This window comes from Diadema setosum, chromosome 21, assembly GCF_964275005.1.
Source record: "Diadema setosum chromosome 21, eeDiaSeto1, whole genome shotgun sequence".
NCBI classification, from domain to species: Eukaryota; Metazoa; Echinodermata; class Echinoidea; order Diadematoida; family Diadematidae; genus Diadema; species Diadema setosum.
Genome location: NC_092705.1, coordinates 14,453,351 through 14,480,936, shown reverse-complemented (window position 1 = coordinate 14,480,936; position 27,586 = coordinate 14,453,351). Strand labels below are relative to the sequence as shown.

The window sequence follows — 27,586 nt, the reverse complement described above, 5'->3', positions numbered from 1 at the left end:
TATTACCCACTTGTTTGTATGTGGGGAACCGTATGTGCACCATCAGACGTAGACATAGTATCTATTTCATGTATATCTCTGCTTGAAATTTCACCTAAGCAGTTTTGATAGGCTGCATGGTCTTGCTCATTCAAAACAACATCATTGTGCTTTTATTAAGTACTTGAAAGAACTTCTTATGACTGAATCTGTTCATTTTTTGATGTCGTATTCCGACTCTGGTAAAAGAAAAAAAAAGAAGAAGAAAATTAAGTCATGGTACATTATTATGTATCTACTACAGTACCTCGTTGCTGTAGGTAGTATGTACTGCGGGAGTGGAAACTCCCCCATCAATGAATCAACGAAGCCATGTTAAGGTCACCATCCAACCAATCCAATCTGTTGTTTTAGAATGCTTGACCCAGCAGTGTTTAGTGATAGCCGTAGCCAATCAAGCGGGGGATAACAAACATCATTCCTGGCGTGGTACACGGTTCAAACATCGGAAGTACGGGAAACGAAGTCACCAAAATCTGTGTGTCGTACGAACGATTTTGTGGATTTTTCGCTGATCAGCGGAAGGAAAACGAAAATTTTGTAAGTATTCACAATCTTCATACTTCACTCAATCATGTCACCGATAGATGATTTCTGAGAACCATTGGAATAGACTAGATTAGGGTGTTAACATGCACCTGCTTTCAGAAATATGTCAGACTGCGAGTAGCTGACAGAATTACCGAATCTCCATACATCACTACACGCAAATACTGCTTGTTTTGTGCCAACAACGCAACGTTATCTGCGAAATGCAGTTTGGTCGTTTAGCAGATTTTACCCCTACTTGGCGGATGACTAATGACAAAACATGTCTTTTCGTTGTGTGGTGATTCACTAGTGCTATCATTCCACCTTTGCAAATGTTACTTAGATTTTAAAGTTATTGAGTTGACACAAAATGTTATTGTAACTACGGTTTGGTGAGTTGGGTGTGAGGGAAATGAGCTGTGCTGTGTGAGCAAATCCGTGAGCAAGTCCCAACTCTTCTCTGGCTAGCTCAGCTCTCAGCTCAGCTAGCTTCGCTCTCTGTACGAAATCCAATAGGAAAATTCTAACCACACGCAAGTAGGCCTAGAGTTTCTACATGTAATATAATTCTGGGTTTCTCTTAATCTTGTGCAGGACTACTATTGACATTGCCCCTTGGCCCTTATAGCCTTACAAACAGTTCAGAGATTACCAAAAATGAGGAATGAGCCTGAGGGTTCAAGTGATTTGGTGACTCACTCACTCGGACAGTAAATGTGATTCCCCCTGCCTGGCCCTGCCCTGGTCATTTGTTGTATGGTCCCTGCTCCTGTATACTGTAAAACAAGGAATATTTATGGCATGAAATGTTCATGAATTGGAGCCAGCAGCCTTTGTGGCAAAATGCCACCGGCATTCAAAGAATCAACACATTTATACATAGAATGTTCAGACAAGAACTGTTGAGTGTTGTGTGCATTTTAATTTCATGAATCTTGGCTCATGAAATTTACAAAAAATTTCATTCATGCACAAAAATTCTGGTTTTGCACTAACAGGATGTGACTTATTCAGTGCTATGTGGAATGCTTCTTGAGATTGACTTGGCCATCAGCCAGTTGGGGATCTATTGTGCAATTGTGCTGCTCAAATGATAATGTAGGGGATATGTTTGCAAGAAAATATTTAACCTCACAGATAGCATGAAATGTGCCAGCTCTTAAAGTTGAAGAGTATGTACAGCGCTATACCCTTCCAGAGTCTTAAAGTCTTTGCTAGTTGCTTGATACTAATGATATAGATAATACTTATACTGGGTCAGCAGATGTCTAAAGAGTTGGTTGGGTGAATGACATTAATTTGCTTGCGGAAAAATGTGGAAAAAAAAAGTATACATGTACATGTACCTGTATGCCTTCATAAAATCGCCAGTGCAAAGAAAAAATAAATTATGCAACATACACATGTAGGCCTATATCCAAGTGTGTTGAAACTTGCACTTAATTCGATTGTTTATTTAGTCCATACTGTAATGAGATGGAAGTTGTCACATGCAGTATGACTGGCACATGTTGCAAAAAAAAAAAAAAAAATAGTACTTGATAGTATCATTACAAAAATAAATTCCAGGCAAAGTAATGGGTAAATTATGTAATGGACATGAGTCTCTTGTTGTTTATAACCCTCTTTGATTACATTTTCTTGTAATAAACTTCATGGTATATAGATATTAGAATTTTACTTTAAGTGCATAATTCCTGCCAATGAATTTGTTAGTGTCTCTCATTGGGTTAGGATGGCATGAAAAATGATTTGAGGTAGTTTGATGATCATGTCATTCAGACTTAGTCACATATTCAAATGTAAAATTTACAAATAGTTCTGATTTTATTCTGTCTGATGTTTAGACCAGTCTGAAACAGGGAAAAAAATGAAAAGTGTAAATGGTGGGTATTGTCTAATACATTGTATATTTCAGTTTGTAGACCTTAACACCCTTCTCATAGATAGTTGTACGCAAGTTCGTAGTATAGCTTGCAATCAAAGATTGTGTGTGTATGTGTGTGTGTGTGTGTGTGTGTTTGTAGTTTTGGCAAGTTGCCAAGTATTGCCATCTAGAGAAGATCGGGGAGATTTGACAAGAGCATCCAATCACAAAATGCCATGATTTGTGGAGCATGCAGTAATTGACACATGATGTGGATAAAATACATCGTACATGTACGTAATGGCTTCAGAGCCGTGTTACTAGTACCATGAATGTTTCAATGTTCTCAATCTGCACTGTAAGCTGTGTTTAAAAGAACGGAATAATGTTATTTATTTGCTTTATAGTGTTGTGTTTTGTTTGATAGTTACTTTGTTGGCTGTTTATATTCTGTCAGTTTTTTTTTCTCTTGAAAATGGTAACTAATGGTGTATTCAGTTAGAAATTACGTCTTTCCACACATTGCAGTCAGGGTACATTTTGTGGTTAAAGAAATTAAGATGTAGTATTGCAGGCACGATATTCTGGAGATTTAAATCTGATTTCCTGGTATATTTTAAGTGTACATGTTTTGCATAAGTATCCACATTTATGAACATTTCGATAAATTTCCATTTTTAAAAAGAGAAAACTCAAAATCATCCTTGAGTATTGATTCAAAGCAGAAAATATATAATTCTATCACATTGTTGCTAGTGATGCATATTGAGTTAGGCATACTGATAACATACAATGTATGCCCGAATTTGAAATAGAACAAGTTGAAAATTCCTCATTGTGAGTGAAAGTGAAGAAATTTTGATGCCATCTTATCAGCATTCAGTACCTCCAGTAGTATAACCCATATGGGCTTTGTTGATGAAGTGTACTAACGCTTGTCATTACAATGTACATTGTAAGTACACCATGTACGCGTATGTGGTATAACCAAGGAGCTATGCTCTGTGATAGTATTTGAACATGATAAGATGAGTTACACACTTTGTTATGCTCTTTTGGAATTTGCCTTATGTTATCATGGAATTGTTGCATCTGTGCATTCAGCTTTGCACTTTCTTATGTACATGTATACAATGCTTGTCAATGAGAGATGCAGGTAGTTCATGAATCATGGGAGAAAAACAAGAACATCAATGCTGGTTTCAGTGGAAGTACACATGTACAAGTATATGTGTGGGAGTTAGAATATGGAGGTCAGTCCCAGTGGTTGTCTTTAAATTGTCTTTCTGCCAGAGTAATTCTCACCAAAATGGTCAAGTAAAAAATAGAAAGTACATTCTCATCTGGGTTGTCAGAGAAAGGTGATGCCGGAGGTCCTTACTATCTAGATTTTCTTCTGATCTAGAGACAGTGCGTACCTGTGCAAGCTAGTGCGATAGCGGGCACAAGTACAAACTGTACATACTGTAACCTTTGAACCCAAGCCGGGCTCCACGTGTACAATGGTGTGCATACGAGGGTGGTAAGATAACATATCTATTCATAATGTACATTATAGTATGTGCTAATGCTTTCTCAATTGCACACTGCATGCCCAGACCCACAGTACAGCTGGTTACTTGAAGATTCTTGCCTAGTGGTATGATCATGCATACATGCTATAGTATGGTATTAATATACATTTGTAGAGGATGTATTCTAACTCTGTGCGTGCATGACATCACAATGGTAGGTAAATTTTTAATGTGATTTTTCTGTTGCCCCATTAATCATTACTCCAAATCATAAAGTATGTTAAATATAAAAAGGAAGATTGATGTGATTACTCAAAAAGGGTGCGGATGGGAACGAGATTAAATTGCACTAAATGTCACGAGTCTACATGTTTTCAATACATACTTGTATTTCTTTATAACTGTGTATTCCAATGAATTATCAAAAGTTTTCACCTCATTACTCATCCACAATGGGAAATATTGCTGTAGCATTCAATTCCTTTTTTCCTCTCTCTCTTTCACATACACAAATACTGTTACATTTAGAAAAAAAAAAAAGTCAGTAAACAGGATGTGTGTGTCATTCTCAAATGACTGGAGAAACTCTGTCCAGGCCTTCACAAAAAAACACAGGTTGTGGATGACCTACCATTGTTCAAACTCTTTGGAATTATGTGTGATGAACTGCATGGTCTATTGTTTGGGATCGCTTTGTACAGACATGCATGAAACGTTTGTCTATTGCGATTGTACAGTGGTATGACAGACATACATTGTATCACTGTGTACAGTGGGTAAATGTGATCCCACATTCATACTACATGGCGAAGCTTTCAAATTCCCCATGAGTAATGATACATTGTCCTATGAACTACTGCTGACCTACCAATGCTAAACCTGTGAGAAAAAAAACCCCAACAAAAAACATGCGGAGAATGCATTCCTGGTAAAGTATTTTTCATAGACTGAAGGGTGTAGGCACTTACGTACAGCACACACATTTCACAAAGCCATGCCACATGATGTACAAAATTTGTACTACTGCTGACCTACATTGTACATGCTAAACCTGTGAGAAAAAAAAGATGTGAATGTATTCCTGATGAAGTATTTTCCATAGACTGAAGGGTGTAGGCACATACATTGTACGTACAGCACACACACTTCACAAAACCATGCCACATGATCTACAAAATTTGTACATGTAGGTACACTGTACGTGTAGTATCAGTATCCTTGACTGCTGTTATGAGGGATTTACCTTTTTGTGTGGGTGGTTTCTTGCAAACCTCAGGGGCAGTCGCTGCTCCCCGATGTATGTTGGCAACCTGCCAGCTCTGACTGTCATTGGTTGGCCCTGAGCTGTTTGTAGTCTAAGCAGACAGCCCCGCTTTGTTGGAGGTGTGGATGTGCGAAAGTGGAGCATTCATTCAAGAGCAGTATGTGTGAAAGGCAGGCTACAGTCACAGCACCTACTCTGTGTAGAGTCCTAGCACACTTAGTTCCTATTTAATGGATTCTGATACACCAAGGAGATGAAGATTGATTTTTCATGAAATAGCAAAATCATCATGCAAAAGTCTGTATGAAGTAGACTATGCAGAATACCAGCCAGTAATGAATCATAGCAGGGGAAGTACCTATTGTGTGAGCAGCTCCTGCTAGGGTCATACCACAAACACTGTGCTACATGTACAATGTACTACATGCCTGCCTGTTCATTTCTTGAGCAAGTTGCTACACAGGGAGACGTTCAATGGGTTTGTAATTCTCTCTAAATGACACAATGGAAGGAACTTGTACAATGTACATTGTACTATGAACCATATTCCGTTGCCTGTGCATTATACATCCAGAGTGTATGCATGGGCAAGTGGTACACTGTCTTTTATGCCAGGGATATTTGTATCATGACTTGCTTTCTGTAAGCTGATCATGTAAATGTCTACAAAAGTCATGCTTTGCAGGAATTGTTTTCTGTGAGTTTATTTTACCAAACAGTAGTCTTCATGTTCTGCTTTTGAAAAGACAAAGAATATAATGAGTTATTTGAAGTTATGATTGTTTTAAAATGCAATCAGTCTGTACAGTTTACTGATATTTTGGTGCACAGATACATGTACATGCATGTTGTCAATTCTTACTTTTTAACTCCATATCCAAATCTACCACCAAATTTCATTTTGGTTTGAAATTCCCATAGTTTAGTTCTCCCTCGTCTCCTGCCCTGTCAAAAGAACTGGCTGGAATATCAGAGCATCAGTAGGCAAAGACTTACGAATCAAAAGGCTTATTGTAACAGATTATCACTGGTCATAAACTCATAATATGAGAAGCCATCTTTGGTACAACATGTGATAATAACATACAGCTGTAATTTGCACATCAAGCACTTTTATGTTCCAACCATGATTTTCATGTGCTGTACTAGGCCCTATAAAAGTGTAATTTAGCAGGAATAGCATTCCTCTATCATGTATAGTGTGTGAACTTAAGATATCTGCGATCCCTTGCAGTGTAATTTTCATGTCTAGAAAATGTTCATTATTTTGACATTGATCGGTGCAAAATGCAAAGTAACATCTCGCGATGACATGTGCATATAGTGAGATGTCCACATTATGATACTGTGGATTATTTGATGAATTACCAATATTTCTAATTCTGATAGCATGATTACAATTCTACACACATGGGAGAAATTGTACAACTTTGCTTTCTCAATATTTTAGATTTGACTCTAATGCAATGAATAAAGCATATTGGATAGTATCTCCTGTGACTGTCACTTTTGATCGACAGTTTGTACCAGAAGAGTGGGACAGTGGTTCCTTTGAAAATAACTACAGTTGACTCACTGTCAACCTCATTAATGTGACCTTTATCTTCTGTTCTGTCATGCACAGGCCAAAATTGGCAACATGAACAGCCAGGCGTTGCCCTCCCAGGGAGGGGGAGGAGGAAACGGGGGTGGGGCAGCAAACTCTGGCCAGGCCCCGCCCCAGCAGCAAGGGACAGCCCCGAAGGCGGGGCCAGAGAAGAAGCAGGAGATGGCCAAAGTGATAGTGCAGCCGGTGCACCCGCCCCTTGCCACACTGCCCTTCTTCACCAGACAGACCGAGTCCCCCCAGCCGCCCACGACCACAATTGAGTCGGTCATCCCAGTAAGTGTGGATTTGACATTGCTGGCCATAGAAACTATTATTAAAGGACAAGTTCACCCAGATGTGTGTGTGGATTGAGTGAATGCAGCAGCATTAGTAGAGCACATCAATGAAGTTTGAGGAAAATTGGACAGTCCGTTCAAAAGTTATTAATTTTTGATGACATCACTGTGCACAGGACAACAATATTAAGAAAATGATGAAGAGAATGTCACAACATTTAATTTTTTATGAAAAGTACATATTCTCTCATTTTGTTACTGAGCATGTTAAAAGTATTGTTCCCCCTGCTTTGTGAAAGAGGTACTTGTAAGACAAGTGCTCTTTAATTTTGCTAGAAATATGGAAATATGTTGACTTCTGTTTATATTTTCTTTATATCCTTGTCGTGCAGTGACGTACAAAACTGTTGTAGTCTTCTAATCCAGCCATGGCAACACTGAAACTTTAAGAATTCATGACTATTAGAACAGACTTGAACAGATTTTCCTCAAACTTTCTCTGATATGTTCTACTAACATTGCTGCATTCACGCAATCCACTATATGGGTGAGCTTGTCCTTTTAAGATGAATTGTTTCTTTATTTTGTATTCAAGGCTTTGATTCTAGTTACGCCTTGACTTTGAGAGAGATGCCACAAAGTTACGTAAATTAGATTTTTTCTTGTGGGCAAATTTCTTGAAGCCACATGCAAATTACCATTAATTACAAGTATTCTTTCAATATCTGTCATCTTTCCGTTGTCATAGAAACTGGCTCACAATCACATTTTGCAGCTGCCCATCACCTGACACTATAAGCTAGGAAAAGCGTTTTGACACCTTGATATACATATTTGGTCTGTGCTTCATTTTATTGGTGTCAACACGGTAATTGTCTAATAGTTTAATATTATATCCCGTAAGACCAAATTATTGACAAATAGTGTGTGTTCAGACTAGTGAAAATTAAGATACAATGTACTCCTGTGCATCAAGATGTGTTCTTCAACTTACAATTTGTATAGTAGATGAATTGTTTTGCTTTTATTGACTTTGTATAAAGTGTTGTTTCTGTTGTTGTCTTTCTAAGACTGTAATCAAATCCAGCATTCCAAGCTTCAAGCATCAAACAGTGCCAGCCCTGGCCAGCTCTGCACCAAGCAAAGCGGCCACCCCACCTTCAGCCACCATCCCAGCCACCAGCACGGTGGTTCCAGCAGCAGCCCTTGTTACCAAAGCACCGCCGATGGTGCCGTCGTCTCATCCGCAGAGCACCGCCCCGGTAGTCAGTCGCATCCAGACCCCAGTCATCATGCAGACGCTGCCATCAACCACCAGCAGTCAGATATCCACCACCACAGTCTCCTCAGTGGCACCGACCAGGGCGCCAGCACCGGTGACGGGCACCTCCGGTGTGCCTGGCGGGGTGCCAGCGGGGGTACCCACCCACTACACATGTATACCGTCGGTGCAGAAGCTGCCCCCCAATTCCCTCTCGGGAGAAGCGGTGCACACCAAGGCAGTCACGATGCCGACACCGCATCTGCCGTCGGGTACGGTAACCCACAGCATCGTCCCTGGATCGATGCCGTACCTTAGTGGGCTGCAGTTTACACCTGGCTCCCATCAGTTTTCAACCCAGCAACTGAGGGGTTAGTGCTCTGTTGTTTCATTCCATGAAAAGACTGAATGTGTTCCAAATAATATTTTTTAGACACATATAACTTTATGATAGATTCAGTATGTAAGAATGTGAGATGTGCTGTAGCGAGACAACAAGTCATCATACCCAGGATCTTTTGTATTTTAGTTGTTGGTGTGAGCTTATAAAAAGTAATGACATTGTAAGTTTTTTCCAACATCTTTGTTAAAAATGTAGATCAGCAGTTGTGATCCTACACAAACTGAAGAAACCTCATACCTCACTGTGAAATATTCTAACAAAAAATCAGAGTCATTTATTTAGTAAATATCAACAGAGTAAATTTGATACTGGATGTAGTCTTCAAATGTGTATGAGATAAATGGGTACAAAAATAGTAAAATAGCTTGAGATGATACGGTATCTGTTTTTATTCTTGTCTCCATTTAGTTCTAACTTATTTTTCCATGTGCGACATTTTCTGTTTCTTTGTGTGAAGGTGCAGCCACAGCTACAGTGGGTTTGACCAGCACCAAACCAGGCATCACCACCGCCTTGCTGACCAGGGCAGGGGTACCACAGGGTGCTGTGGCTACGACCACCTCCTTCCCCCCGCAGCCTGTTTATGGCTACCCAGTAAGCCTTTCTGTCTCTTACTCTATTCAATTAGTATCTTTTTTTCCTGTTAATGGGGGATGGGCATGAATGCTACATATTGATTTCTTTGTATGCTCTGTCTTTCATGTTTTAAGGGTTACAGGTTTCCTTCCTATAGGGAAAAAACAACATTATATCAGTGAAAACAAATCATCTGTAAAGTGTGTAAAGTGCTGCCTTCATAATAGAACAAAAAAGTCCAAAGGTATATTCTGTGTTCACACAATACTATTGATGAATTTGTTATTTCCTGCTGATCTTTATGACCATTCACTCATCAAGAAGGAGTTGATGGAGGTAAGTAATAATACTTTCTTCATCCCTTTGCATTTCTGTGATTAATGAGCTTGACAACACCTTTTTTGAGTGTAATTTAGTATGATATATTATGTTTTTCTCTGAAACAGCGCCATCATGGGCCAGGGCAGGTTCATCTTTTGACGCAGCGTGCCAGTTCACCGGGAGTATTGGCCTCCGGGGCTGTAGCAAGGGCGCCCTCACCTGCCGCCATTCTCCCCACATCCCAACCCCAGCCTCAGGCAGTGCCAGAGACTCTCAGGTAAGTGGTCAAACAATTTTCTGGACTCTCTGTGCCAAAATGCAATCTGCTAGAGCTGAGGAGATATTGATTACCGTGTATGCCATATATTTAGTGAGGTTTTTATTTTTGTGAATTTTGAAAGTCGCATGCTAACTGCAAAGTTAACAACACACTTAACATTATTAACTCTAAACCCAACATGAATGCGACCTGCACACATACACATCTCTGTTCATTACAGTTCTCCAATAATTGTGAATTTAACCACCCGCGAAATTGTCGGATAGTCCTGATTTGCGACAAATCAGACTTGCTAAATGTATGGCATATACAGTTCTCCTGCGAGAGAATATTCCTTCCTTTTCTTGCCATCTTATTTTGAGACCATTCATTTGATGAACAGGTAGTGGCGCATTTATAAAGACTCCTCCCTCACTGCAGTGCATAGAGCACTTTGGAATGTATGAATTATCAAATTCTACTGCAACTCAGTGCTTCAATATCTTCTCTGACAATTTCCCAATTTTGTTTCTCTATCAGCTTTAGACCTGAAATACATAGTGCTATGTATCTCAATCAGCTCTCGTGGATAAGACCATGGACTATCAATCTGAAGTCTGTGGTTTGAGTCCTTTGACTGCAGCGGTTGGCCGCTAGACAAGACACTCTATCCTCATTGCCTGGTCCTTCAGAAGGGCCTTGCAGCCATCCCTCCCATGGTCTGCTTGCATACAAGCATATCCATCACTTCCTCAGCGGCCACGCAAGATAAAATTATGATACATGATATAGATTCAGTGGAAGATAATGCTCAATACTCCTCTGCCCTCTGCAGGTTGATTCCTCAGATGATTCCGTCAAGCCAGGGCACCAAGCCAGACGGCTCTGCCCAGGCCAAGGTGGAGCTCAAGATGGTCATCAAGAAGGACACCAAGACTGATGCGGTTGCCAAGGGCGACGGCAAGACGGACAGTCGGCCGTCCTCCAGGACGGAATCCTTCCTGGAGCGGTCCGGCGATGGCAGTAAGCGAGACGGCAAGGCCGGAGAGGAGCGGGTGGCGGGCGTCAAGCTTGCCGTGGCAACAGTGGGAAAAGTGGGCCATGGGATGGAGGGCAAAGGTGACCGTCTGGAAGAGGGCGGGGCCAGGCTGGCGGAGGCCAAGGTGGAGATCCGGTCCGAGGGGCGCATGGAGATGAGGGTGGATGCGAAGCCAGTGAGAACGGAGCTGACTCCGCAGCAGCTGCCCTCGTGGCAGCCGCGGCAGGCATTTATTGTTGGCAAAGAGTGGCCCGGGATTCCGCCTGCGGGTGCCGCCCACGCCGCTGGGGGTCTACCAAGTCACATGATGCCGCAGGTGGTGACGAGTGTGGGTGGGGTCCTACAGACAGCTTCCCCAACACCTGGAGTGCCTCAAAGTGAGTTCTTTTCATTTTAAAGTGTTGATATCAAGTAAAATTTGCCTACTTTTATAAGTAAAAAAAGACACATCACCTATTCTTGGAAGGAAGTAAAGTTGGTGCAAACTTTAACCCATTAGCAATATTTCATGTATCAAACTTGTCAATAAGGCCAAAAAAAAAAATTGCTGCATTGGCGTAACCCGCCCGACCCTAAAAATTCCGCCGACCCCATGTTTTTTTATTATTTTTTTTTTGCTATCGATATCAAATATCTTGTTGATTGCGATCGCGATCGCACAAACCCGGAAGTGGAAACGGCTCTGGGGATATCGGATGTACGAGGGAGACATCTAGCGCCTCGCATTAAGCCTTCCTTGATCAGTACGTCATCTGTTTCCAACACGGACACGTACTCTAACAAGATTTATTCAGTGTATACGTAGCATTCAGACTGCGATGTATTGTGCACAGTTTTGCCATAGGTTTCTTGTGTGGAGAACTTACACGAATCTGTATATGTGGGACTGTAATAGAGATCGCCGTGTGCGATGAAAAGATCGTACATATGGGTCAATTTGCATCTATCTTATCTAAGTCAAAATAGTACAATATGAAGTGAAAACATTCAGGATAGGGATTTCAACATCTTTAAATTCTGTGAAGGGGTATAATTCCAGTAATATCGGCCTCATAAATGATTTGTAGAATAGATGAACACAGCACATTCGGTGCAGCAGTTGTAACTGTTTACTGAGCTGAGCACGAGTTTTACACGTAAAATGCAGGTAGCAAAAAAAAAAAAAAAAAAAAAAAAAAATCCGCCCGACCGACCCTATTTGAAAATCTCATGTTACGCCAATGCAACAATTTTTTTTTTTTGGCCTAATAACATGATGGTGTGTGCATATTATATATACTTTGAATTAAAAACAACAAAAACATTACTTGTCTAACAGGTTCAGCCCATCCAATCGTGAGAGCTACCATTCCACCATCTTCAACAGCGACCGCCGGTCCGTCGCAGCCAATTGCTTCCTCAGCAGGAACCATCCCTGTCGGTAAGTTGCGGGTAAAGTCTGCGGATGTTTAAAAAGTACTGCGCTATGCAAGAAAATACTGTTGGTCTATAAGTAGAAGTGCCATCTTTCCTCAAACCGGGTACAGCAGAATACTGACTTCAATATATTTTTGTTTTCTGTTTGCAAATAAAAATTCTGTAGGATATATTCTCAGATGACATTTTGTCACACAGCATCTGCAAACTTATGTCATCAAGTTTCATGGCTAAAAAGGTTCGACATGCCCGAAATTTTGTGAAGCCTTCTTGGTTTGTAGAATATCGGGGTTCAAAGAGTTCATATTAGTTGTGTTCTCCTATGCATTGCTCATGCATACTGGACCAATTATTCCTGTCATTATATGGGGCCCTATCATGCAGCCAGCTATAAATTCTGTCCACAAGATGTGGTGAGCTTGATCACATGCTCCTCTGTTATCTTTCCACAGCCAAGGTATATCCCAGACAGCAGCAGATAACGACGGCCCCCCGCATCCCGGGACCGGCTGGCCTCGGCCCGGAGCACACGGCTGCCTACATCCAGATGCACAGCAGCTCACCGGGCGTGTCCAGCTCCACCGCCGTATCCAGCCTCCCCAGCACCCTGGCCTCCACCTTTGCTCCGGCCCAGCTCGCCACGGCGACTGCGAGCAGCGAGGTGAAGATGGAGAGACCGCCTCCTGGGGTGGCGCTCTCCTACTTTTATCATCATGATCAGATAGGTGAGAAACGTGTAGTTTGCCTTCTGTCTTTAATAGTAAAGTAGATGAGAGCATTTATTTTTGTCCCATCAAAACCTAAACACTGTTACAAGATCTTAGGTATTTAGTTTAGGCTGTAGTAGAGATAAGAAACATACTGACATAGGCCTAGAGATAGCCTTGAAATAAGTATGATGATATCCAGGGCTGCACACTAACCCACTTTTTCTACTGGTCCAGCCTTTCTGTCAGACCAGTAGGTACCCAGTTTGTCCATTTTTTACTGGTCCATTCCTAAAAAAAAAAAAGTTACTGCTCCGACAGTGATTTTAATGGTCAGGAACCGTCAGACCAGTGCCAGTGTGCAGTGTTGTGATATCTATGATGTCATGTTTATAGCTCTAGCTTATAATATTGACTGGAAAATGCAAAACATAAATTAATATGTTAAATTAGAAAGCAACCGATCATTTTTGGAAAGATATTAGATATTGATTGTAGCTCGGCATTCAGTTGTGTTTTGATTAGCTGTTTGTGCTTTTCCTTCACTCCCTCTTTACTGTTGGATGCCATGACAAAAGTGCTTGGCAGCGAGATACTGTTGCAAAACTATTTTTTTTTTTTTTTTTTTTTGTGCTATGGGTAGTCTTTGGAGAAGGCTAGTTTTCTGTGTCCGCATTGCCAATTTGCTGATCATCTCCACATCTCCCTGTTGTCTGCCCATTCTCAGCGTACCATCCTCACGTTGGCATGCAGCAGTTCCAGGGTCGCCATGGCTTTAATCCCATCCCAACCACCACCATCAGACCAGCGATGGGTGAGTGGAGGAGAGCGTCTCAACTTTGTTGCTAATATTCAGAGCTTGCATATAGGATTGTGCATGTTTTTCTACTTGTATGTTTGTGTCATTGTGTGTGTTGTTGAGGGGTCATTCTATTCTATGATGATAATGATAATCAGTATTTTGTATGTGATCGACAACTCTTAAAGGTAGGGGATACCTTTTACAGACCTCCCAAAATGCAGCAAAACATTAAATATGAACCTCAGGGGACTTGTTTAGGCCACTGCTGAGAAATTTGGAAGTCAACAGTTATCTACAATTTGAATAATGCACAAAACTCAACTACTCAGTAGTTCTGTGTGTCAGCCACACTTAAGCCTTTTTGTTGCAGTCTTCTGTATTTTTTTTCTATAAACACAAATCTAAAAGTATAAGAGCTGATGTAATAACATATAGAGTGTGTGGCAAGAATGTATGTAGAAATGTTTGTAAGTTTTGATGAACTTTCTTCACAAAATATACATGATGGACACACATGGAGTGCATGGGTCTGCAAAGGTAGCCTAGTAATGTACTGGAATTTACGGTGAGCCCCCCCCCCCCAAAAATTCAATTCAAAATCATACGGTCAATAAAAATGTACTAAATGTTACCTTCCACTTCCAATACTTTATGGGAGTTTCTAAAATGATACTCTCTTCAACATACCACTGTATTTATACAACTCTTCATTTGAGGCATGCAAATGGGATTCCCTACCTTTAAGAATGCACGGAAATCCCCTGCATTTTGTGTACCTGTAAACTATTCCCCTCTTGTTTTCTTAAAATCTGTTGATGGTAAGGTGTGTGAAATGTATTTGCAAATTTCCCTTTGGTTATAGTTTACTGTGTTTTGAGGTTGGCAGGTATGATATCACTGGACATTATGTACAGTAACCAGACATTCTCACTTTTTGAAAGAGTTTGGTGTTCTGATCTGTAAAAGGAGCATACTGACATTCTACTTGGCAATTTCAAAGTGTGCCTCAGTTTTACCAAAATTCAAATCTTAGTGCCTGAAATGAATTTCAAGCCAAGAGATAGAATTGTGAGAAGTGGATGAAATGACTATTTGTCATGTAACATTTGTATTTTTTTTCTCTGTAACAAGAATGGAACCCTGAGGTGTCGGTGTATTCAGATTTATATCAATGAAGAGTAAGTTGGTGAAAGGAAATTAGTAAATGTGACATAGGATTTTTTTGTTTCATTCTTTATCAAGGCCCAACATTAATCTCCAATTATTACAAGGATGAAGAAGTGTTGTAATATGGCTGTTACCACTGACTGTAGAGTATTTTTAGGGGAGGAAATGTCTCATAGAGGTATTAATTTGCTTCTTTCTCTAGATGGTCAGCACAGAATGCCTATCCATGCCGGACCCTCCCTCGGCCAGAACAGCTCTATGGCAGCCGCCGTGGCCGCCGCTGCCCATGCAACCAATATCGGTGGCGCCCCCGGGCGGCAGGGCCAGCTGACCATGATGGTGGGCACGGATCCCCGGCGGCCCATCGGATTGCAGGGTAATGCCGCAGGAGGGGTGCCCAGCACTAGCTTGGGTGAAGGTCGGTCCAAAGCCAGGAGTGGGTGGCATGTGTTTGGAGTCCTTTTGGTTTGCTAGATTTAGCTAGTTTGGTATTAATGACCATTTTTCTTTTCTCTCTTTTTTTTTTTTTAATTTCTAAATTGTGTTTTGTAAATGCACCACACCTCTCCTCCTTTGCCTGACGTGCCCAACACACTGTACATACCATGTATTTTGCAGTGGTTTTGTTTTCACAGATTTCAGGAGTCAACCAATGTTCGCAAAATTACCATTAAGCCAGAACATAATCCTCTTCCAGCAAAGATGCAATGCACGTTGTCTCCGAGCTGAGGTATTGCTAAATTTACTCTTTGAAAAGGGAAAATACTTCATCTCATTCCATCCCATAGTTGTTGACATGATTTAAACCACTGGTGACATTGTTGTACAAGTCCTGATTCACTAAATCACTAAATAAAAATTGCTTGTGAAATATGTGGTATGTACAGTACAGTACAGTACAGTATGTGCTTGCTTAGATGTGACTCTCTATCATGTTTCAGAGCTGTGTCAAACATGTCTTCTCTTGATTTGCTTGATTTGATAGAGGGAAGTGGTAGTAGTGTTGAATTTTTAATTCAACTAACGTGTAATTAAGTTTTCATTAACCTAGGTGTAGAAACCAACTCATTTGAATCAAATTCTAGCATGGTCTGATTGGAAAAAAAAATATATATACAAAAAAGCTCTGAAACTTACTTTTTTTTTTTTTGCTTCGCTAGATGAGTTCCCCAATGTCAGTGTGCAAATTTCCCACACAGCAAAAGACACAGTATTGTATTGCATGTCTCTTTGGCTATGAGTTCTATGTTACTGGACACGCACACTGCATGTTTGCCTAACGATGTGCTCTGTAGTTCCATGTCACAGTGAGCATACCTGTTTTATATTCAAATAGTTTCTTTCTTTTTTTTTTTGTTCAAGTGACAACAGCTGGCCGCACCTTTTGGTTGAAAGACATTTACATTTCAGATATTCAACAACTTGTGTGGACCAAAAATGATGAAAAAGAATATCAAGTTGACATGATGTGACATAGCATGCAGTATTACACACTGTGATGTGTTATCCCTACTTCAGATATAAAGTATTTACATTTTCTGTTGATTTATTGTATTAACATTGTGTGTGTGTGTGTGTGTGTGTGGATGTGTGTGTGTGTTAACCAGTTTTGAATCTTGTAGTATAGCAACAGATCATTCTTGTGCTGTGTTCACTTTCAATTTTGTGGTTTGTGAGGTTTTGATTTAGTGCATGTGAGTGATATAGGTAGTGGTATGACTTTAGACAGTGTGTTGATATCTTGTCACTATGCTACATCCAAAGACAAAATGAAAAGAAGCCTGTATGATAATCGTTTTAAGGCATTATTCACCATTTGCAGATGAAACCAAAACCCAGATTTAGTGCTTAAAAATAGTTCTAAAATGTGAGTTAGGCATAAAAACAACCACTGTAAAAATTTTAATCAGGATAATCATTGTTAGGTATTGTTAAATATACAAAATGTGAACAATAGTTATAATGAAATTGTTTCTAGACTAAACCGTCTACAGTTATGGTTTAATAAGAAACACAGTGATATCTCCCTATATTTTAGGTTTTATTGCAAAATGTTTATATGATAGGATGTTTTGTGATACGGCACATGTGCATCAAATGTGATAACGCAAAAATTTTAAAAATCACTGCTCCCAAAGGTAAACTGTACTTTTAAGCCTGTATGAGAATGTTTTTTGTACATTATCTCACACATCAACCCAAATTTCTCAACTATGCTTCTCTCATTACATAAGGTACACAGTAAATTGCTGATTTACTTTGCTGTCTCTCAAATGTGTATTACACAAGAGAAGCTGGTTTATAGGTGTTACAAGTGGCTATGTTTTTCTACCATTATTTTGAAGTTACAGGATATTTCTCCTCTTGATCTGTTTGAGGTACAAAAACTTCTTGTTGAAATCACATGAATGGAAATGCAGCAAAGAGTATATTTTGTATCTGTTGTCTTATCAATGTAATTGTTCTTTTCTCCTACTCTTAGGCACTGCTGATGGTAGCATCCCTGCCTTTTCAATGGCCCAAGTCCCGCCTACTGCCATGGGCCTGGCGACGGGCCAGGCCACGCCCCCCTCGGTAACCAATGCCAGTGCTTCCCCAAGGCCGAGTATCCTCAGAAAACGGAATAACGAAGTGTGAGTCCAACTGAAGCCATCTGTTGTCATTTTTTTCCTTCTTTCTGGTAGATGTCGGCCAGTCCAATGAGAATGCACACGTTTATAGAGAGAGGAAAAACAGAAGATTTTCAACATAATTATATTGCTTCACACCTAAAGTAAATTTGTTTCAAATGTTGTTTCTGTGTTGTTTGTTTGTTCCTGAATATTAGTGAAAAGACTATCTACACCAATTCCATACCAAAGTTACCCCCTTTAAAAAAAAACCAAACTAAACAAAAACAAAACAAAAACAAAGAAAAGAAAAAAAATTACAAGAGTGGTATTATTTGTAATTGCTTGATTTTCTCCCTGGCTGAACTGATGGGAGTGAATAATAATCACACACACATAAAGAGATAGTGATCATCAATGAAGATTTTGTCAGAACATTCTGTACATCTCAGAAAACTTCCTGTGAAAATTTTGATTCAAGATAAAGCCCGCACAAAGAATGGAAAGACGTTCTTTTTCTGCCGATAGAAATAATTGAGTGTTTTCTCTTGTCTAGTTTTCTCTCCTCTCCTCGTGTCTCAAAATGCTCTGACGTTTTCCTCTCTGATAGAGCTGGGGTGAGAAAGCCGGTCATGGCCAGCGCAGTGACCTCTCGACCGGGCAGCCCTGGGATCAAAGTTGAAATCACGAGGATACCAGTCACGACAAACTCACCCAAGCCAAGGTAGGAGGTTTGAAATGGCTACCTACCAGCACAAAGGGCAAACAAAGTTTAACATGTACATTGTAGAGTAGTTTGCTGTCTGTTGTGCTATCTCCGTTAGCTGTTTCCAAGTACAGTCCAACCTCCCCTATCCGGACAAGTCATGGTCGGCGCTAATCCAGATAAGGGATTTGGCCGGATGTGGGAGAGTCATGGTTTCATTCAGCTGCCGAAGAAAGATCACCTGTACTGTGCCCTAATAATGAAAAGTTTTCTGTCCATGTTAGATGTGATAGAAATAAATAAAGAAAACCTTAGCAATCAAGTATATTCCTATGGTACTGAATTCTGATTGGTCAATTTTCAATTGTGATCTATTACATAATTGAGTGATAGTTGGTCGTAAATGAATGAATGATAAACAATCAAAGCATAAACTAGATTGTGGTGGTGGTGGGGGTTGATCTAGGTCAGATTTGGGATGAAATACCTTCCTTCATGTAGGTATAGACAGAAGATGTACCTGCTAGAGAGAAAAGAGTTGATGTGACCAAGAAAGATTAGGAAGGAGGAAGGTACAAGTTTTACTCCATCCGAGTTCCTCATCCAGGGTGCATAGAATTTTCAAGTTTACCAAATAATGTGTGGTTTGCTCTGTAGAGTTTAGAGCTAGCTATTCATGCTGGAGGTTGGCTTGAGAAGTCGGTATTTAAAATTGAAATGTCATGTGACTTTGATTAGTTTCCCACAGTTTCGCCTGTTTAGTTTATGAATTGCATCAGGAGTTTGCAGTGAGAAATTATAATAATTTGAAGCGTCCTACTTCGACTGTCAATATTCTCATTTTATTTGTTTGTTTTGCAGACTGCATAGATTTCATGATAATAGATTTTGCAGTTGTTTAAAAAAGCGTTTGTGATTGCAATGTGATTGCCTCTATTTTCCATTTAACACAGACACACTGTGTGCAATTACAGACGACTCCTGTTGTAACGAAGTCCTTTAGACCTGCGGTTCTCTTTCATTAAGTTGAAATTTCATTATAGCTGAACAACAAACTATATAAAGATATATCTATGATAATTTTTAGACATGAATTTTTACTTCATCATAACAAAAATTTTGATATAACAGTTTTTGTTATTTAAACGGGACTGTACTGCACCTGGTTTGATTGCTGGGAATAATTACGAGATGTACTTAAACTGGTAAATGTTTTCCCTCCTTTTTTGTTTTGTCTGCCACCAGTGATTGTCTGCCGAGCAGTCAGAATTCAGAGAATTCGAATGCCTCGGAGACGAGTACGGACACCGCACCCCTCTCCACTGGTAGTGGCTCCATGCGCATCAAGCTGGAATCAGACACCAATGGCCTGGACCTCTCCACGTCACTAGCCACCTCCGTCCTGGGCCTGGCGCACGAAAACAGCGTGGGTAGTCTGGCGCCCTCTGTGGGGAGCACGGAGGAGGTCGGGCCGTCGCCGCGCAAGAAGCCAAGGAAACAGCAACATATGTAAGACTTGCTTGCACTTATCTTTTAAAGAGGAGGTTTTCTGCTTTTGGACATAAAATTGCATGCACTGTCAGCAGACAGCAAAGTCAGTAAAGTTTACAGTGAAAGTGTCTTACATGTTACTTGTTTCATTGCAACTGTTAATTACGTCGATGTAGGGCAATTTGTCAATCAGTTGCAATGAAATCATCTCAACGAAAGAATTTCATGAATTTGAATGTTACCTGTTTCCTGTCAAAAATTGTGGAATTATTGATAAATTTACCCTGACCTGTACTTCTCATCAAGCCTTATGGGATCAACATTCAGTTGGTGTACCACCGTACTTGGATCACTCTCACTGAAACTAACTCAAGATTACACATGCCCCTACCAAGAGGAAAGAAAACTACACCAATCATTTGTCCTTCTCAACCTTTTATAATCTGAGGCTTACTTGTGCTCCTACGATTTTTTTCAAGGCCCAGTTAGATCGAATAAGAATCTTTTTTATCTTAATTTTGGTTGACGTTGCGGCCCACTGGTTGAGAAACACAGCTTTAGATTGTGAGCAGTCATTGTATCGACCTGTCCTGAAGTATGTGTGTGTCTGTGGACTTGATCGATGTGTCTAAAAGTTGCTGTTACACCCGTGCTCTCTGAATTCCTCCCATTTCATCTCAGCATCGCCTCGGAGCATCCCATGATGCTGGAGGACCAGTCGACGGACGACGAGAAGGAAACCAAGCAGAAGGTTCCCTTCAAAGTCCACAAGAAGGAGAAGAAGGAGAAGAAGAATGCTGCCAAGGGTGAGTTGTCGGCTCTCATCAAACCGTCCCACTTATGGTTGGGCATCCTTTGCAATCTTGCAATACTCACAATATTTACCTCCGCCAAATGAGGACGTTATCTTTTCATTACCGTTGGTTTGTTTGTTTTTGTGCGCAATAACTCAAAAAGTTGGGAACGGATTTGGATGAAACTTTCAGGAAAGACTGAGAATGACACAAGGAACAGATGATTAAATTTTGGTAGTGATCCGGGAATATTTTATGGATTTTATGAAGGATTTTCGATATTTTGGCTGGTAGGGTCAATGAGAAATTGGGAGTTCAAGCTGTTCATTTTTGTCCCCGCCGAACGAGTTCGAGCAGGGGACTATGAAACGGGCTCCGTACGTGTGTGTGTCCGTGCGTCCGTCCGTCCGTCCGTGCGTCCGTCCGTGCGTCCGTCCGTGCGTCCGTCCGTGCGTCCGTGTGTGCGTCCGTGTGTGATCAAAATGTTCAATTTGCTACTTCTCTGTCATTTATGAGCCAATTTTGATTCTGTTTGCTTTATATGATAGCACTACATGGGAGCTTTAAAACTTGTACACAGAATTTCAGTTGTGACCTTTGACCTTGACCTTTGACCTATATTGTACATTTTGCTACAAAATGCTACTCCTTCGCCATTTCTAACCCGATTTCGATTCCGTTTGCTTTATGTGATGGCACTAGGTGAGGGCTTCAAAACTTTTACACAGAATTTTGACCTTTGACTTCTTTGACCTTTGACCTTGATTTTTGACCTATATTGTACATTTTGCTACAAAATGCTGCTCCTTCGCCATTTCTAACCCGATTTCGATTCCGTTTGCTTTATATGATGGCACTAGTTGAGGGCTTCAAAACTCCTACACAGAATTTTGACCTTTGACTTCTTTGACCTTTGACCTTGATTTTTGACCTATATTGTACATTGGCTACAAAATGCTACTCCTTCGCCATTTCTAACCCAATTTCGATTCCATTTGCTTTATGTGATGGCGCTAGGTGAGGGCTTCAAAACTTCTACACAGAATTTTGACCTTTGACTTCTTTGACCTTTGACCTTGATTTTTTACCTATATTGCACATTTTGTTACAAAATGCTACTTCCGGCGGGGACATATATTACGCACCGCGTAATTTCTACTTTTCCTTGTTTGAGGTTTGCAAGCGCGCACTAAAATGCGTGCCCTAGTTTCTGCTAGGGTAAGGTGCGCCACGCAGCTGGAAGTTGATGATGTAACAAAAGGCTTCTATATTGGGAAATCGGGAGATTTTCAGCATGCATACGTATGGATGGAAATCGCTGATCTCTATGGTAGAACAAGATCAGTGGTGGAAATGAGCTGCTTGGCAGAGGTCTGCGTTGTCAGAGTGCTTCTCTAGTTTGGAAATGGATTTCACTGGAGAATATTAGATAAACTCAAATGTCCCATTCTTTGTTGTGGTGTTTTATTCTAGTTTGAAATTTCGGTTTGAGGTAATTAACTCTTAACGTGCCATGGTCGCCGAACGGCGACCTTAGTCCTGACGTGCCATGGTCGCCGATCGGCGACTAAGAAGAGCAAGAAAAGCATTGATCATTTAAGTTCTTATGGTACCATAATGTGTTACACCAAGCAACTGCCAATGATATGTACTGGTAGCTGATTAGTATAGCCATCGTTTCCACTAAAAATATTAGCATGCTTACATTGGAAAGTTTTGAGTAAATACACGATTTTTCAGCTAGATGTATTTTTTTCGCGTCGGGAAAATCCGCAGCGGGCGCACCCTCTGCGAGATGTGTATGGGTCAAAAGTCTCATAGGCAAACCACGCGTGTGTATGCTACTAAATCTGCGTGTATTGTCTATGCGGTTCCACTCGCATTGTTCCGCTTGGATACTGTCCTGCGGGAAGCTGCTTTGATTTTGTCCCTCAAAGAGGGTCAGCTTTCGTCCGTCGGTCAAGTCTTTCATCCTTTTGTTTTGGTGAACGTAACTAATCGTCCCCATGCTAGCATTGGAATTGCGCATGTACAAAGGCCTGCCGATTTCAATAGAGTACGCCCGCCCGCAGTCCGCTTAGACAAAAGGAGGATTAGCAGGTTCTTCCTTTTCAGGTGGACAAAAGACACTATTTCAGGGCCCGGGACAATTACTTTAGTTTCAAATACAGGATCTGGGACTAAAGGACTCAGATTTGGGAATGAATTACTGAGGCAGAAAGAGAAATTGCCAAGACAAAATAAACTGCTAGTATCTTTGGAATCATACAATTCTAGAAGACAATTTTGTTATCATTTGAAAGAGGAGATATTGCTCTAAAACTTTCTCACAGAGTCAAGGAAGCGTTCCATTGAAGAAAAAACACGACTGACTCTTTTTTTCCATACTACACAAAAACTTCTAATAATTTTTTTGATGTATCAATTATTTCTGCAATATTTCAGGTTCAGATAGATATTGTGGCAAAGTGACTGCATGACATGAAAGAACAAACATTTCTTGATATATGTTGTGTAGAACTCAATTCCAAAAAGTCAATAGTTTCAGAGATATGGCGGTTTTAAATTTCATTGTTAGTCCAGTTTCGAAACGTTCTGGCGTTAGGTAAAAACCTCTGGCACGTTAGGGGTTTTGGGCCTGGCACATTAAGAGTTAAGATACAGTGGAACATCAATATAATGAGGGTGGATAAAGCAAGATAGATAATATAATGAAATGATTTTGCTGGTACCATTCCTTTTATATTATTTTTTTTATTTTATTTCTATATTCCATTTATATCCCTGATATAACAAGGACATTTCTATAGTCCCAAAAGCTGTAATGAGGTTGTTATAACAAGCTTTGCTGGTACTGCCTGTGTTCAAACTATGTCCTATGCAGTATATATTTGAATTGATGTGATACAGTGATCTTAGATCAAGAAGGCATTGTTTGAGTGTTTCCTGTTCTGTAAAGAGGTATGTTGACCTGAAATATTGAGATCAATCCTTGATCACGGCTCCTGGATAATGGAAAGCATGATTATAACCAATTTGTGCACCCATAGATAGATAAAATCTAAAATTATTGTCGTCACCCTCTCCCGACAGCTGCTGCAGCGGCAGCGGCAGCGGCCGCATCAGCCGAGGCGGAGGCACTGAAGGTGGTCCAGTTCTTCAAGCGACCTTGCCCTCGCCTGGTGGATACCTATCGGCAGTCCTGGAAGCCCGCCCACAACCACTTTGAGAGGTACTCGGATGTCAAGCCTAAAGGTATGGGCAGCCTTGTGTTGCACAGACTTTTTTTTTCTTCTCCTAAGGTAGTTCTTGTTAACTGCCATGAAGATGAAATGAATGATCAGAGTGTGGATCTTTCATCTCACCCTTTTGGTCCCGTTGCCAACAAGTTGATGTACAATGTCAATAGAATTTAAGACAGCAGTCCTGAGAGACTTAATGTGTAATTTGCAAGAGGAGGGGAGGGAGGGGATTAGCATGAAGATGGATGATAAGATATTTAGCATCACTGGTTCCACGGTCAGATGTCAAAAACGCTGGAGTTCCATGATATCAGATTTGTACAGTATATGTGATACCTCAATCGAGTTGCACGTGTGGTACATCAACACTTCACTTTACGGTAGTCCTCCTTTGAGAAATAATTTGTAGAAATTAAAATGAGAGGACAAATACTGTGAATGCTTTCCATAGTAGCACTTCATTTTGGATGAGAGGAAGCCAAATCTGCATGTACAAATAATCAGGTTCCCAGTGTATGAGATGGAAAGATATCTCACAATTATGAAGTGTATGGGTGAGTAGGACGGGCATGCCATAAATGGGACCAGTTACTTTTGTGTTGCCAAGTGTAGCTGACTTAGTACAGCATGCTATTTTGCCAGTATGAGAGGTATATGGAAAAGCACAAGATAAATCCACACACAGTCTAGACTTCCATGGACTCTAATGCAGGGTATTTTTTTTTTTGTCTCTAGTGGCCCATTTGGGTCAATAAAATCTGTAAGTGTGAAATTCTGGTGGCTCAAAATAAAAGGAAACATAATCCATTTTGAATCTTAGTTGCCTTATCTGCACCACCAGACGGTACCTTTTTGAAAAATTTGATGGCCTGACATCAGTTTTTTTGTTTTTGCTCCTGGGCCAACAGTCACCCGCCAATGTTAAGCCCTGTTTACCGCATATGTGAGCACTGACCAATGGTGTGACGTTATCGCCTTTGTTTCCACCCATGCAGATGAGAAGAAGATTGGGATCCATGAGATCGCCAACCAGCGAGGCATCCTCAAGAAGGCAGACGGATGGAAGATCCATCACATAGTCTACCAGTTTGATGACTTGGTGAGTTTTCCTTCTCCTAGCTTAGTGAGAGCAATATATCACGTAGTGGAACATTTTCATAGTCTCCTTGTCGTTTAAACAATAATGATTTGGGAAATGTAATATACATGAGAACATCTTCAAATGTATGAATTTTTAAATTCATTTCAGTGCATAAATGTGTTTTTGTTCTGTTTTGTGTGTTTTTTTTTTGCGTAGGAAATCATCTTGAAATTTTGTTGTTGTTTGTTTTTTTACAGAGTTCTGGATTCATTTCCATCACTTTGTATAATGTGATAGTCAAATCATGAATGAAATACAATTGTTCCTCTTTCATATTACATGTACATGTATTGCTGACAAGCTTAGAGTGGCAAACTTGAGACATCTGGTTTTGAATTTCATAGCCAATGGATTTTGAACAGATTTGATTCTTGACATGAATTCTAATGTTGATGTTTCCTCTGTCAACATGTAGAATTCCTTAGAGAAGGATGTGTACGACCAGATGAAGCTGATCAAGGAGGGTCTGGTTGGGACGGCGTCCAAGCTGAAGGAGGCTGAGACAGACAAGATCTCTGAGCTGGTTCAGGTAGGTTGATCCCTCCAAGACTCTGCTTAGGGGCCTTTTGGGGTTTAGGAATCAAATCCCTCTCAGTTGCTTTAGAGCTGTTGATAAAACTGTTGTCAAGTCTATGTTTTGTTCCATCTCAATTTTTGTACAGTCATATTTTTTCTTTGCGGTGTGGATTTTGAGGTTTTATTTACTACAGGAGTAAGATGGACACTTGACTGCAACAGTTGTTATGGTTGTAGGATAGAAGTTGGAGGTAGGGTATTTTACAGTTTAAGCCACATGATATGTTATGTTTATATTGAAAGAGATTCGAAGATGTGCTGTAATAGATTTTGTCAGATGATGCCCTCTGTATTTTTAGGATCGCAAACCGCAGCTGTATAATTTTGACAAAGTTTTTTTTTTCTTTTTTTTTTCAGATCAGGAGTTTGCAATCTTCTAGATACAAGGGGTGTCATTTGAAAAAAAAAACCAACAACTGTTACAGCACAGTTTACATTTTCAAGGAAATAAGGAATTGACTGATATTCATCAAAATAAAGATTCACAAAAGCGTTGCCTTCTGTGGAGGAAATGCAGTATGTATCATGTCAGTAACTATTCTTTTGAATAAGAGTGATAAATACTGATTCACAAAATATGCTCGTGAAATATATGGTAGATTAGGTATTGAGTTGCACCTATGTTATCATGGTAACTTTACGTGTATGTTGTGGAGTGTTGGAGGATCACACAGAGTCAGGATTGATATCTCCTCTTCCTTTTGTTTCTTCTATCTCAGGGGTCATTGCAGCGGAGTCAGTACGTCATGGAGCACTTGGAGGAAGCTAAAGGTACCATCCTCAAGATGCTGGACCACAAGACCAAGGTGGCGGGCATCGTCAAGAAGCACGCCAACAAGAGGCACGTCAAGAAGAAGCACAGCCCCTAGCATATCCAGGCTGCCTTCACGGACAAACTCTTCCCCTCCCCTGCCCCCCCGTCCCCCTCGATCCCCGGCTTTTTATATTTATACCTCATGTGGACCGTGGATGCATGGGCATGTCGAGGGGGCATGTCAAGGGGCGTTCCTCATTGCAGATGATACTGGAGCATGACACTAGTGTGATAACTCTTCCTATGGAATGGACTTGATGATAAATCATGTTTCAGCTGGTGCTGGATGTGCTGGGTACGAAGTGGAGGACATTGATTAAAGGCTTAACGACGAAATGCTGGGAACAATTCTCAGATTTATGGCGTAGTAAACAATTATACATAGAGAGAAAGTTTAAGAGAGAGAGAAACCAGTTATCCCTCAATCCAAAGAGATGGGTAGCTTTGTGGGGGCAAGTTGCCATGAAGACAAGTATATGCATAGCCACCAAGAATTCATAACCTGAGAGCTGAGGCGTTCATGAGTATGATAATGCCATGTTGGTTAGAAGGACTGAAATCACTGCAAAGTAGCCCTAGATATTGGATCCTAGTTCTCCCAGTCGGCACGCAATTTCTGAAATCTTTTGACATACACCTGCGATATCAAAAGAGGTTGCCAGGACCAATGAAAACTCTGGCCTTGGGATCCATTGAGTGGTAAATACACCAGGCATCAGGGGAAATGAGTCAAATGTGCATGTGTAGGTGCAATGCAAAATGACAACAAATAATTTGATGTAAGCAATAAACATGTTCAGTTACTTTTTCCTTGGTCATTGATGCAGTCTGTGAGAGTGTTCTACAGTATTAAGACTGCACTCGCATCCTCGCACGTGAATGGCAAGACGAGTCTACAGCATACAATAATATGTCCCTGTGAGGTGTGGTCAGTCTGCCAAGTTGACCTCAAACCCTGGTCTGTACATTAAGGTCACACTATACAAGGTGGTCCACAATGCTGTGTGTAACAACAGTGTGGATGAGAGCATCATCACATCTGTAGGGATCTTGGCAAATGTGCTTGCTTTTGCCCAGAACTTAGCTTCATTATCCAGATTCTTGTCAATTATTCATATTTGAGCCTTTTAGTGTAAACCTGTGAAATTTGATGCCATTCACAG

The 27,586-nt window shown here is 40.5% G+C and overlaps 1 protein-coding gene across 1 annotated transcript; it reads left to right on the top strand.

Moving 5' to 3' along the window:
* Positions 1 to 499: 499 nt before the first annotated feature.
* Positions 500 to 26,924, top strand: LOC140244343 (uncharacterized). Its single transcript, XM_072323986.1, has 18 exons — positions 500 to 579; positions 6,840 to 7,097; positions 8,170 to 8,731; positions 9,221 to 9,357; positions 9,786 to 9,937; positions 10,755 to 11,335; positions 12,277 to 12,378; positions 12,827 to 13,099; positions 13,809 to 13,895; positions 15,253 to 15,468; positions 17,533 to 17,683; positions 18,270 to 18,383; positions 19,611 to 19,874; positions 20,538 to 20,662; positions 23,744 to 23,905; positions 24,888 to 24,991; positions 25,449 to 25,562; positions 26,329 to 26,924. Exons 2-18 carry the CDS (start codon positions 6,855 to 6,857, stop codon positions 26,476 to 26,478), a joined length of 3,537 nt encoding a protein of 1,178 aa, XP_072180087.1. The 5' UTR covers positions 500 to 579; positions 6,840 to 6,854; the 3' UTR covers positions 26,479 to 26,924.
* Positions 26,925 to 27,586: the final 662 nt, after the last annotated feature.

What these genes read in the sequence shown, in the direction of transcription:
- LOC140244343 (XM_072323986.1), top strand. Translation starts at nt 6,855, where the DNA reads ATGAACAGCCAGGCGTTGCCCTCCCAGGGAGGGGGAGGAGGAAACGGG. An exon ending in CAGCACTAGCTTGGGTGAAG is followed by an intron (nt 15,469 to 17,532) that starts GTCGGTCCAAAG and finishes TCCTACTCTTAG; the next exon opens with GCACTGCTGATGGTAGCATC. An exon ending in AGATCTCTGAGCTGGTTCAG is followed by an intron (nt 25,563 to 26,328) that starts GTAGGTTGATCC and finishes CTTCTATCTCAG; the next exon opens with GGGTCATTGCAGCGGAGTCA.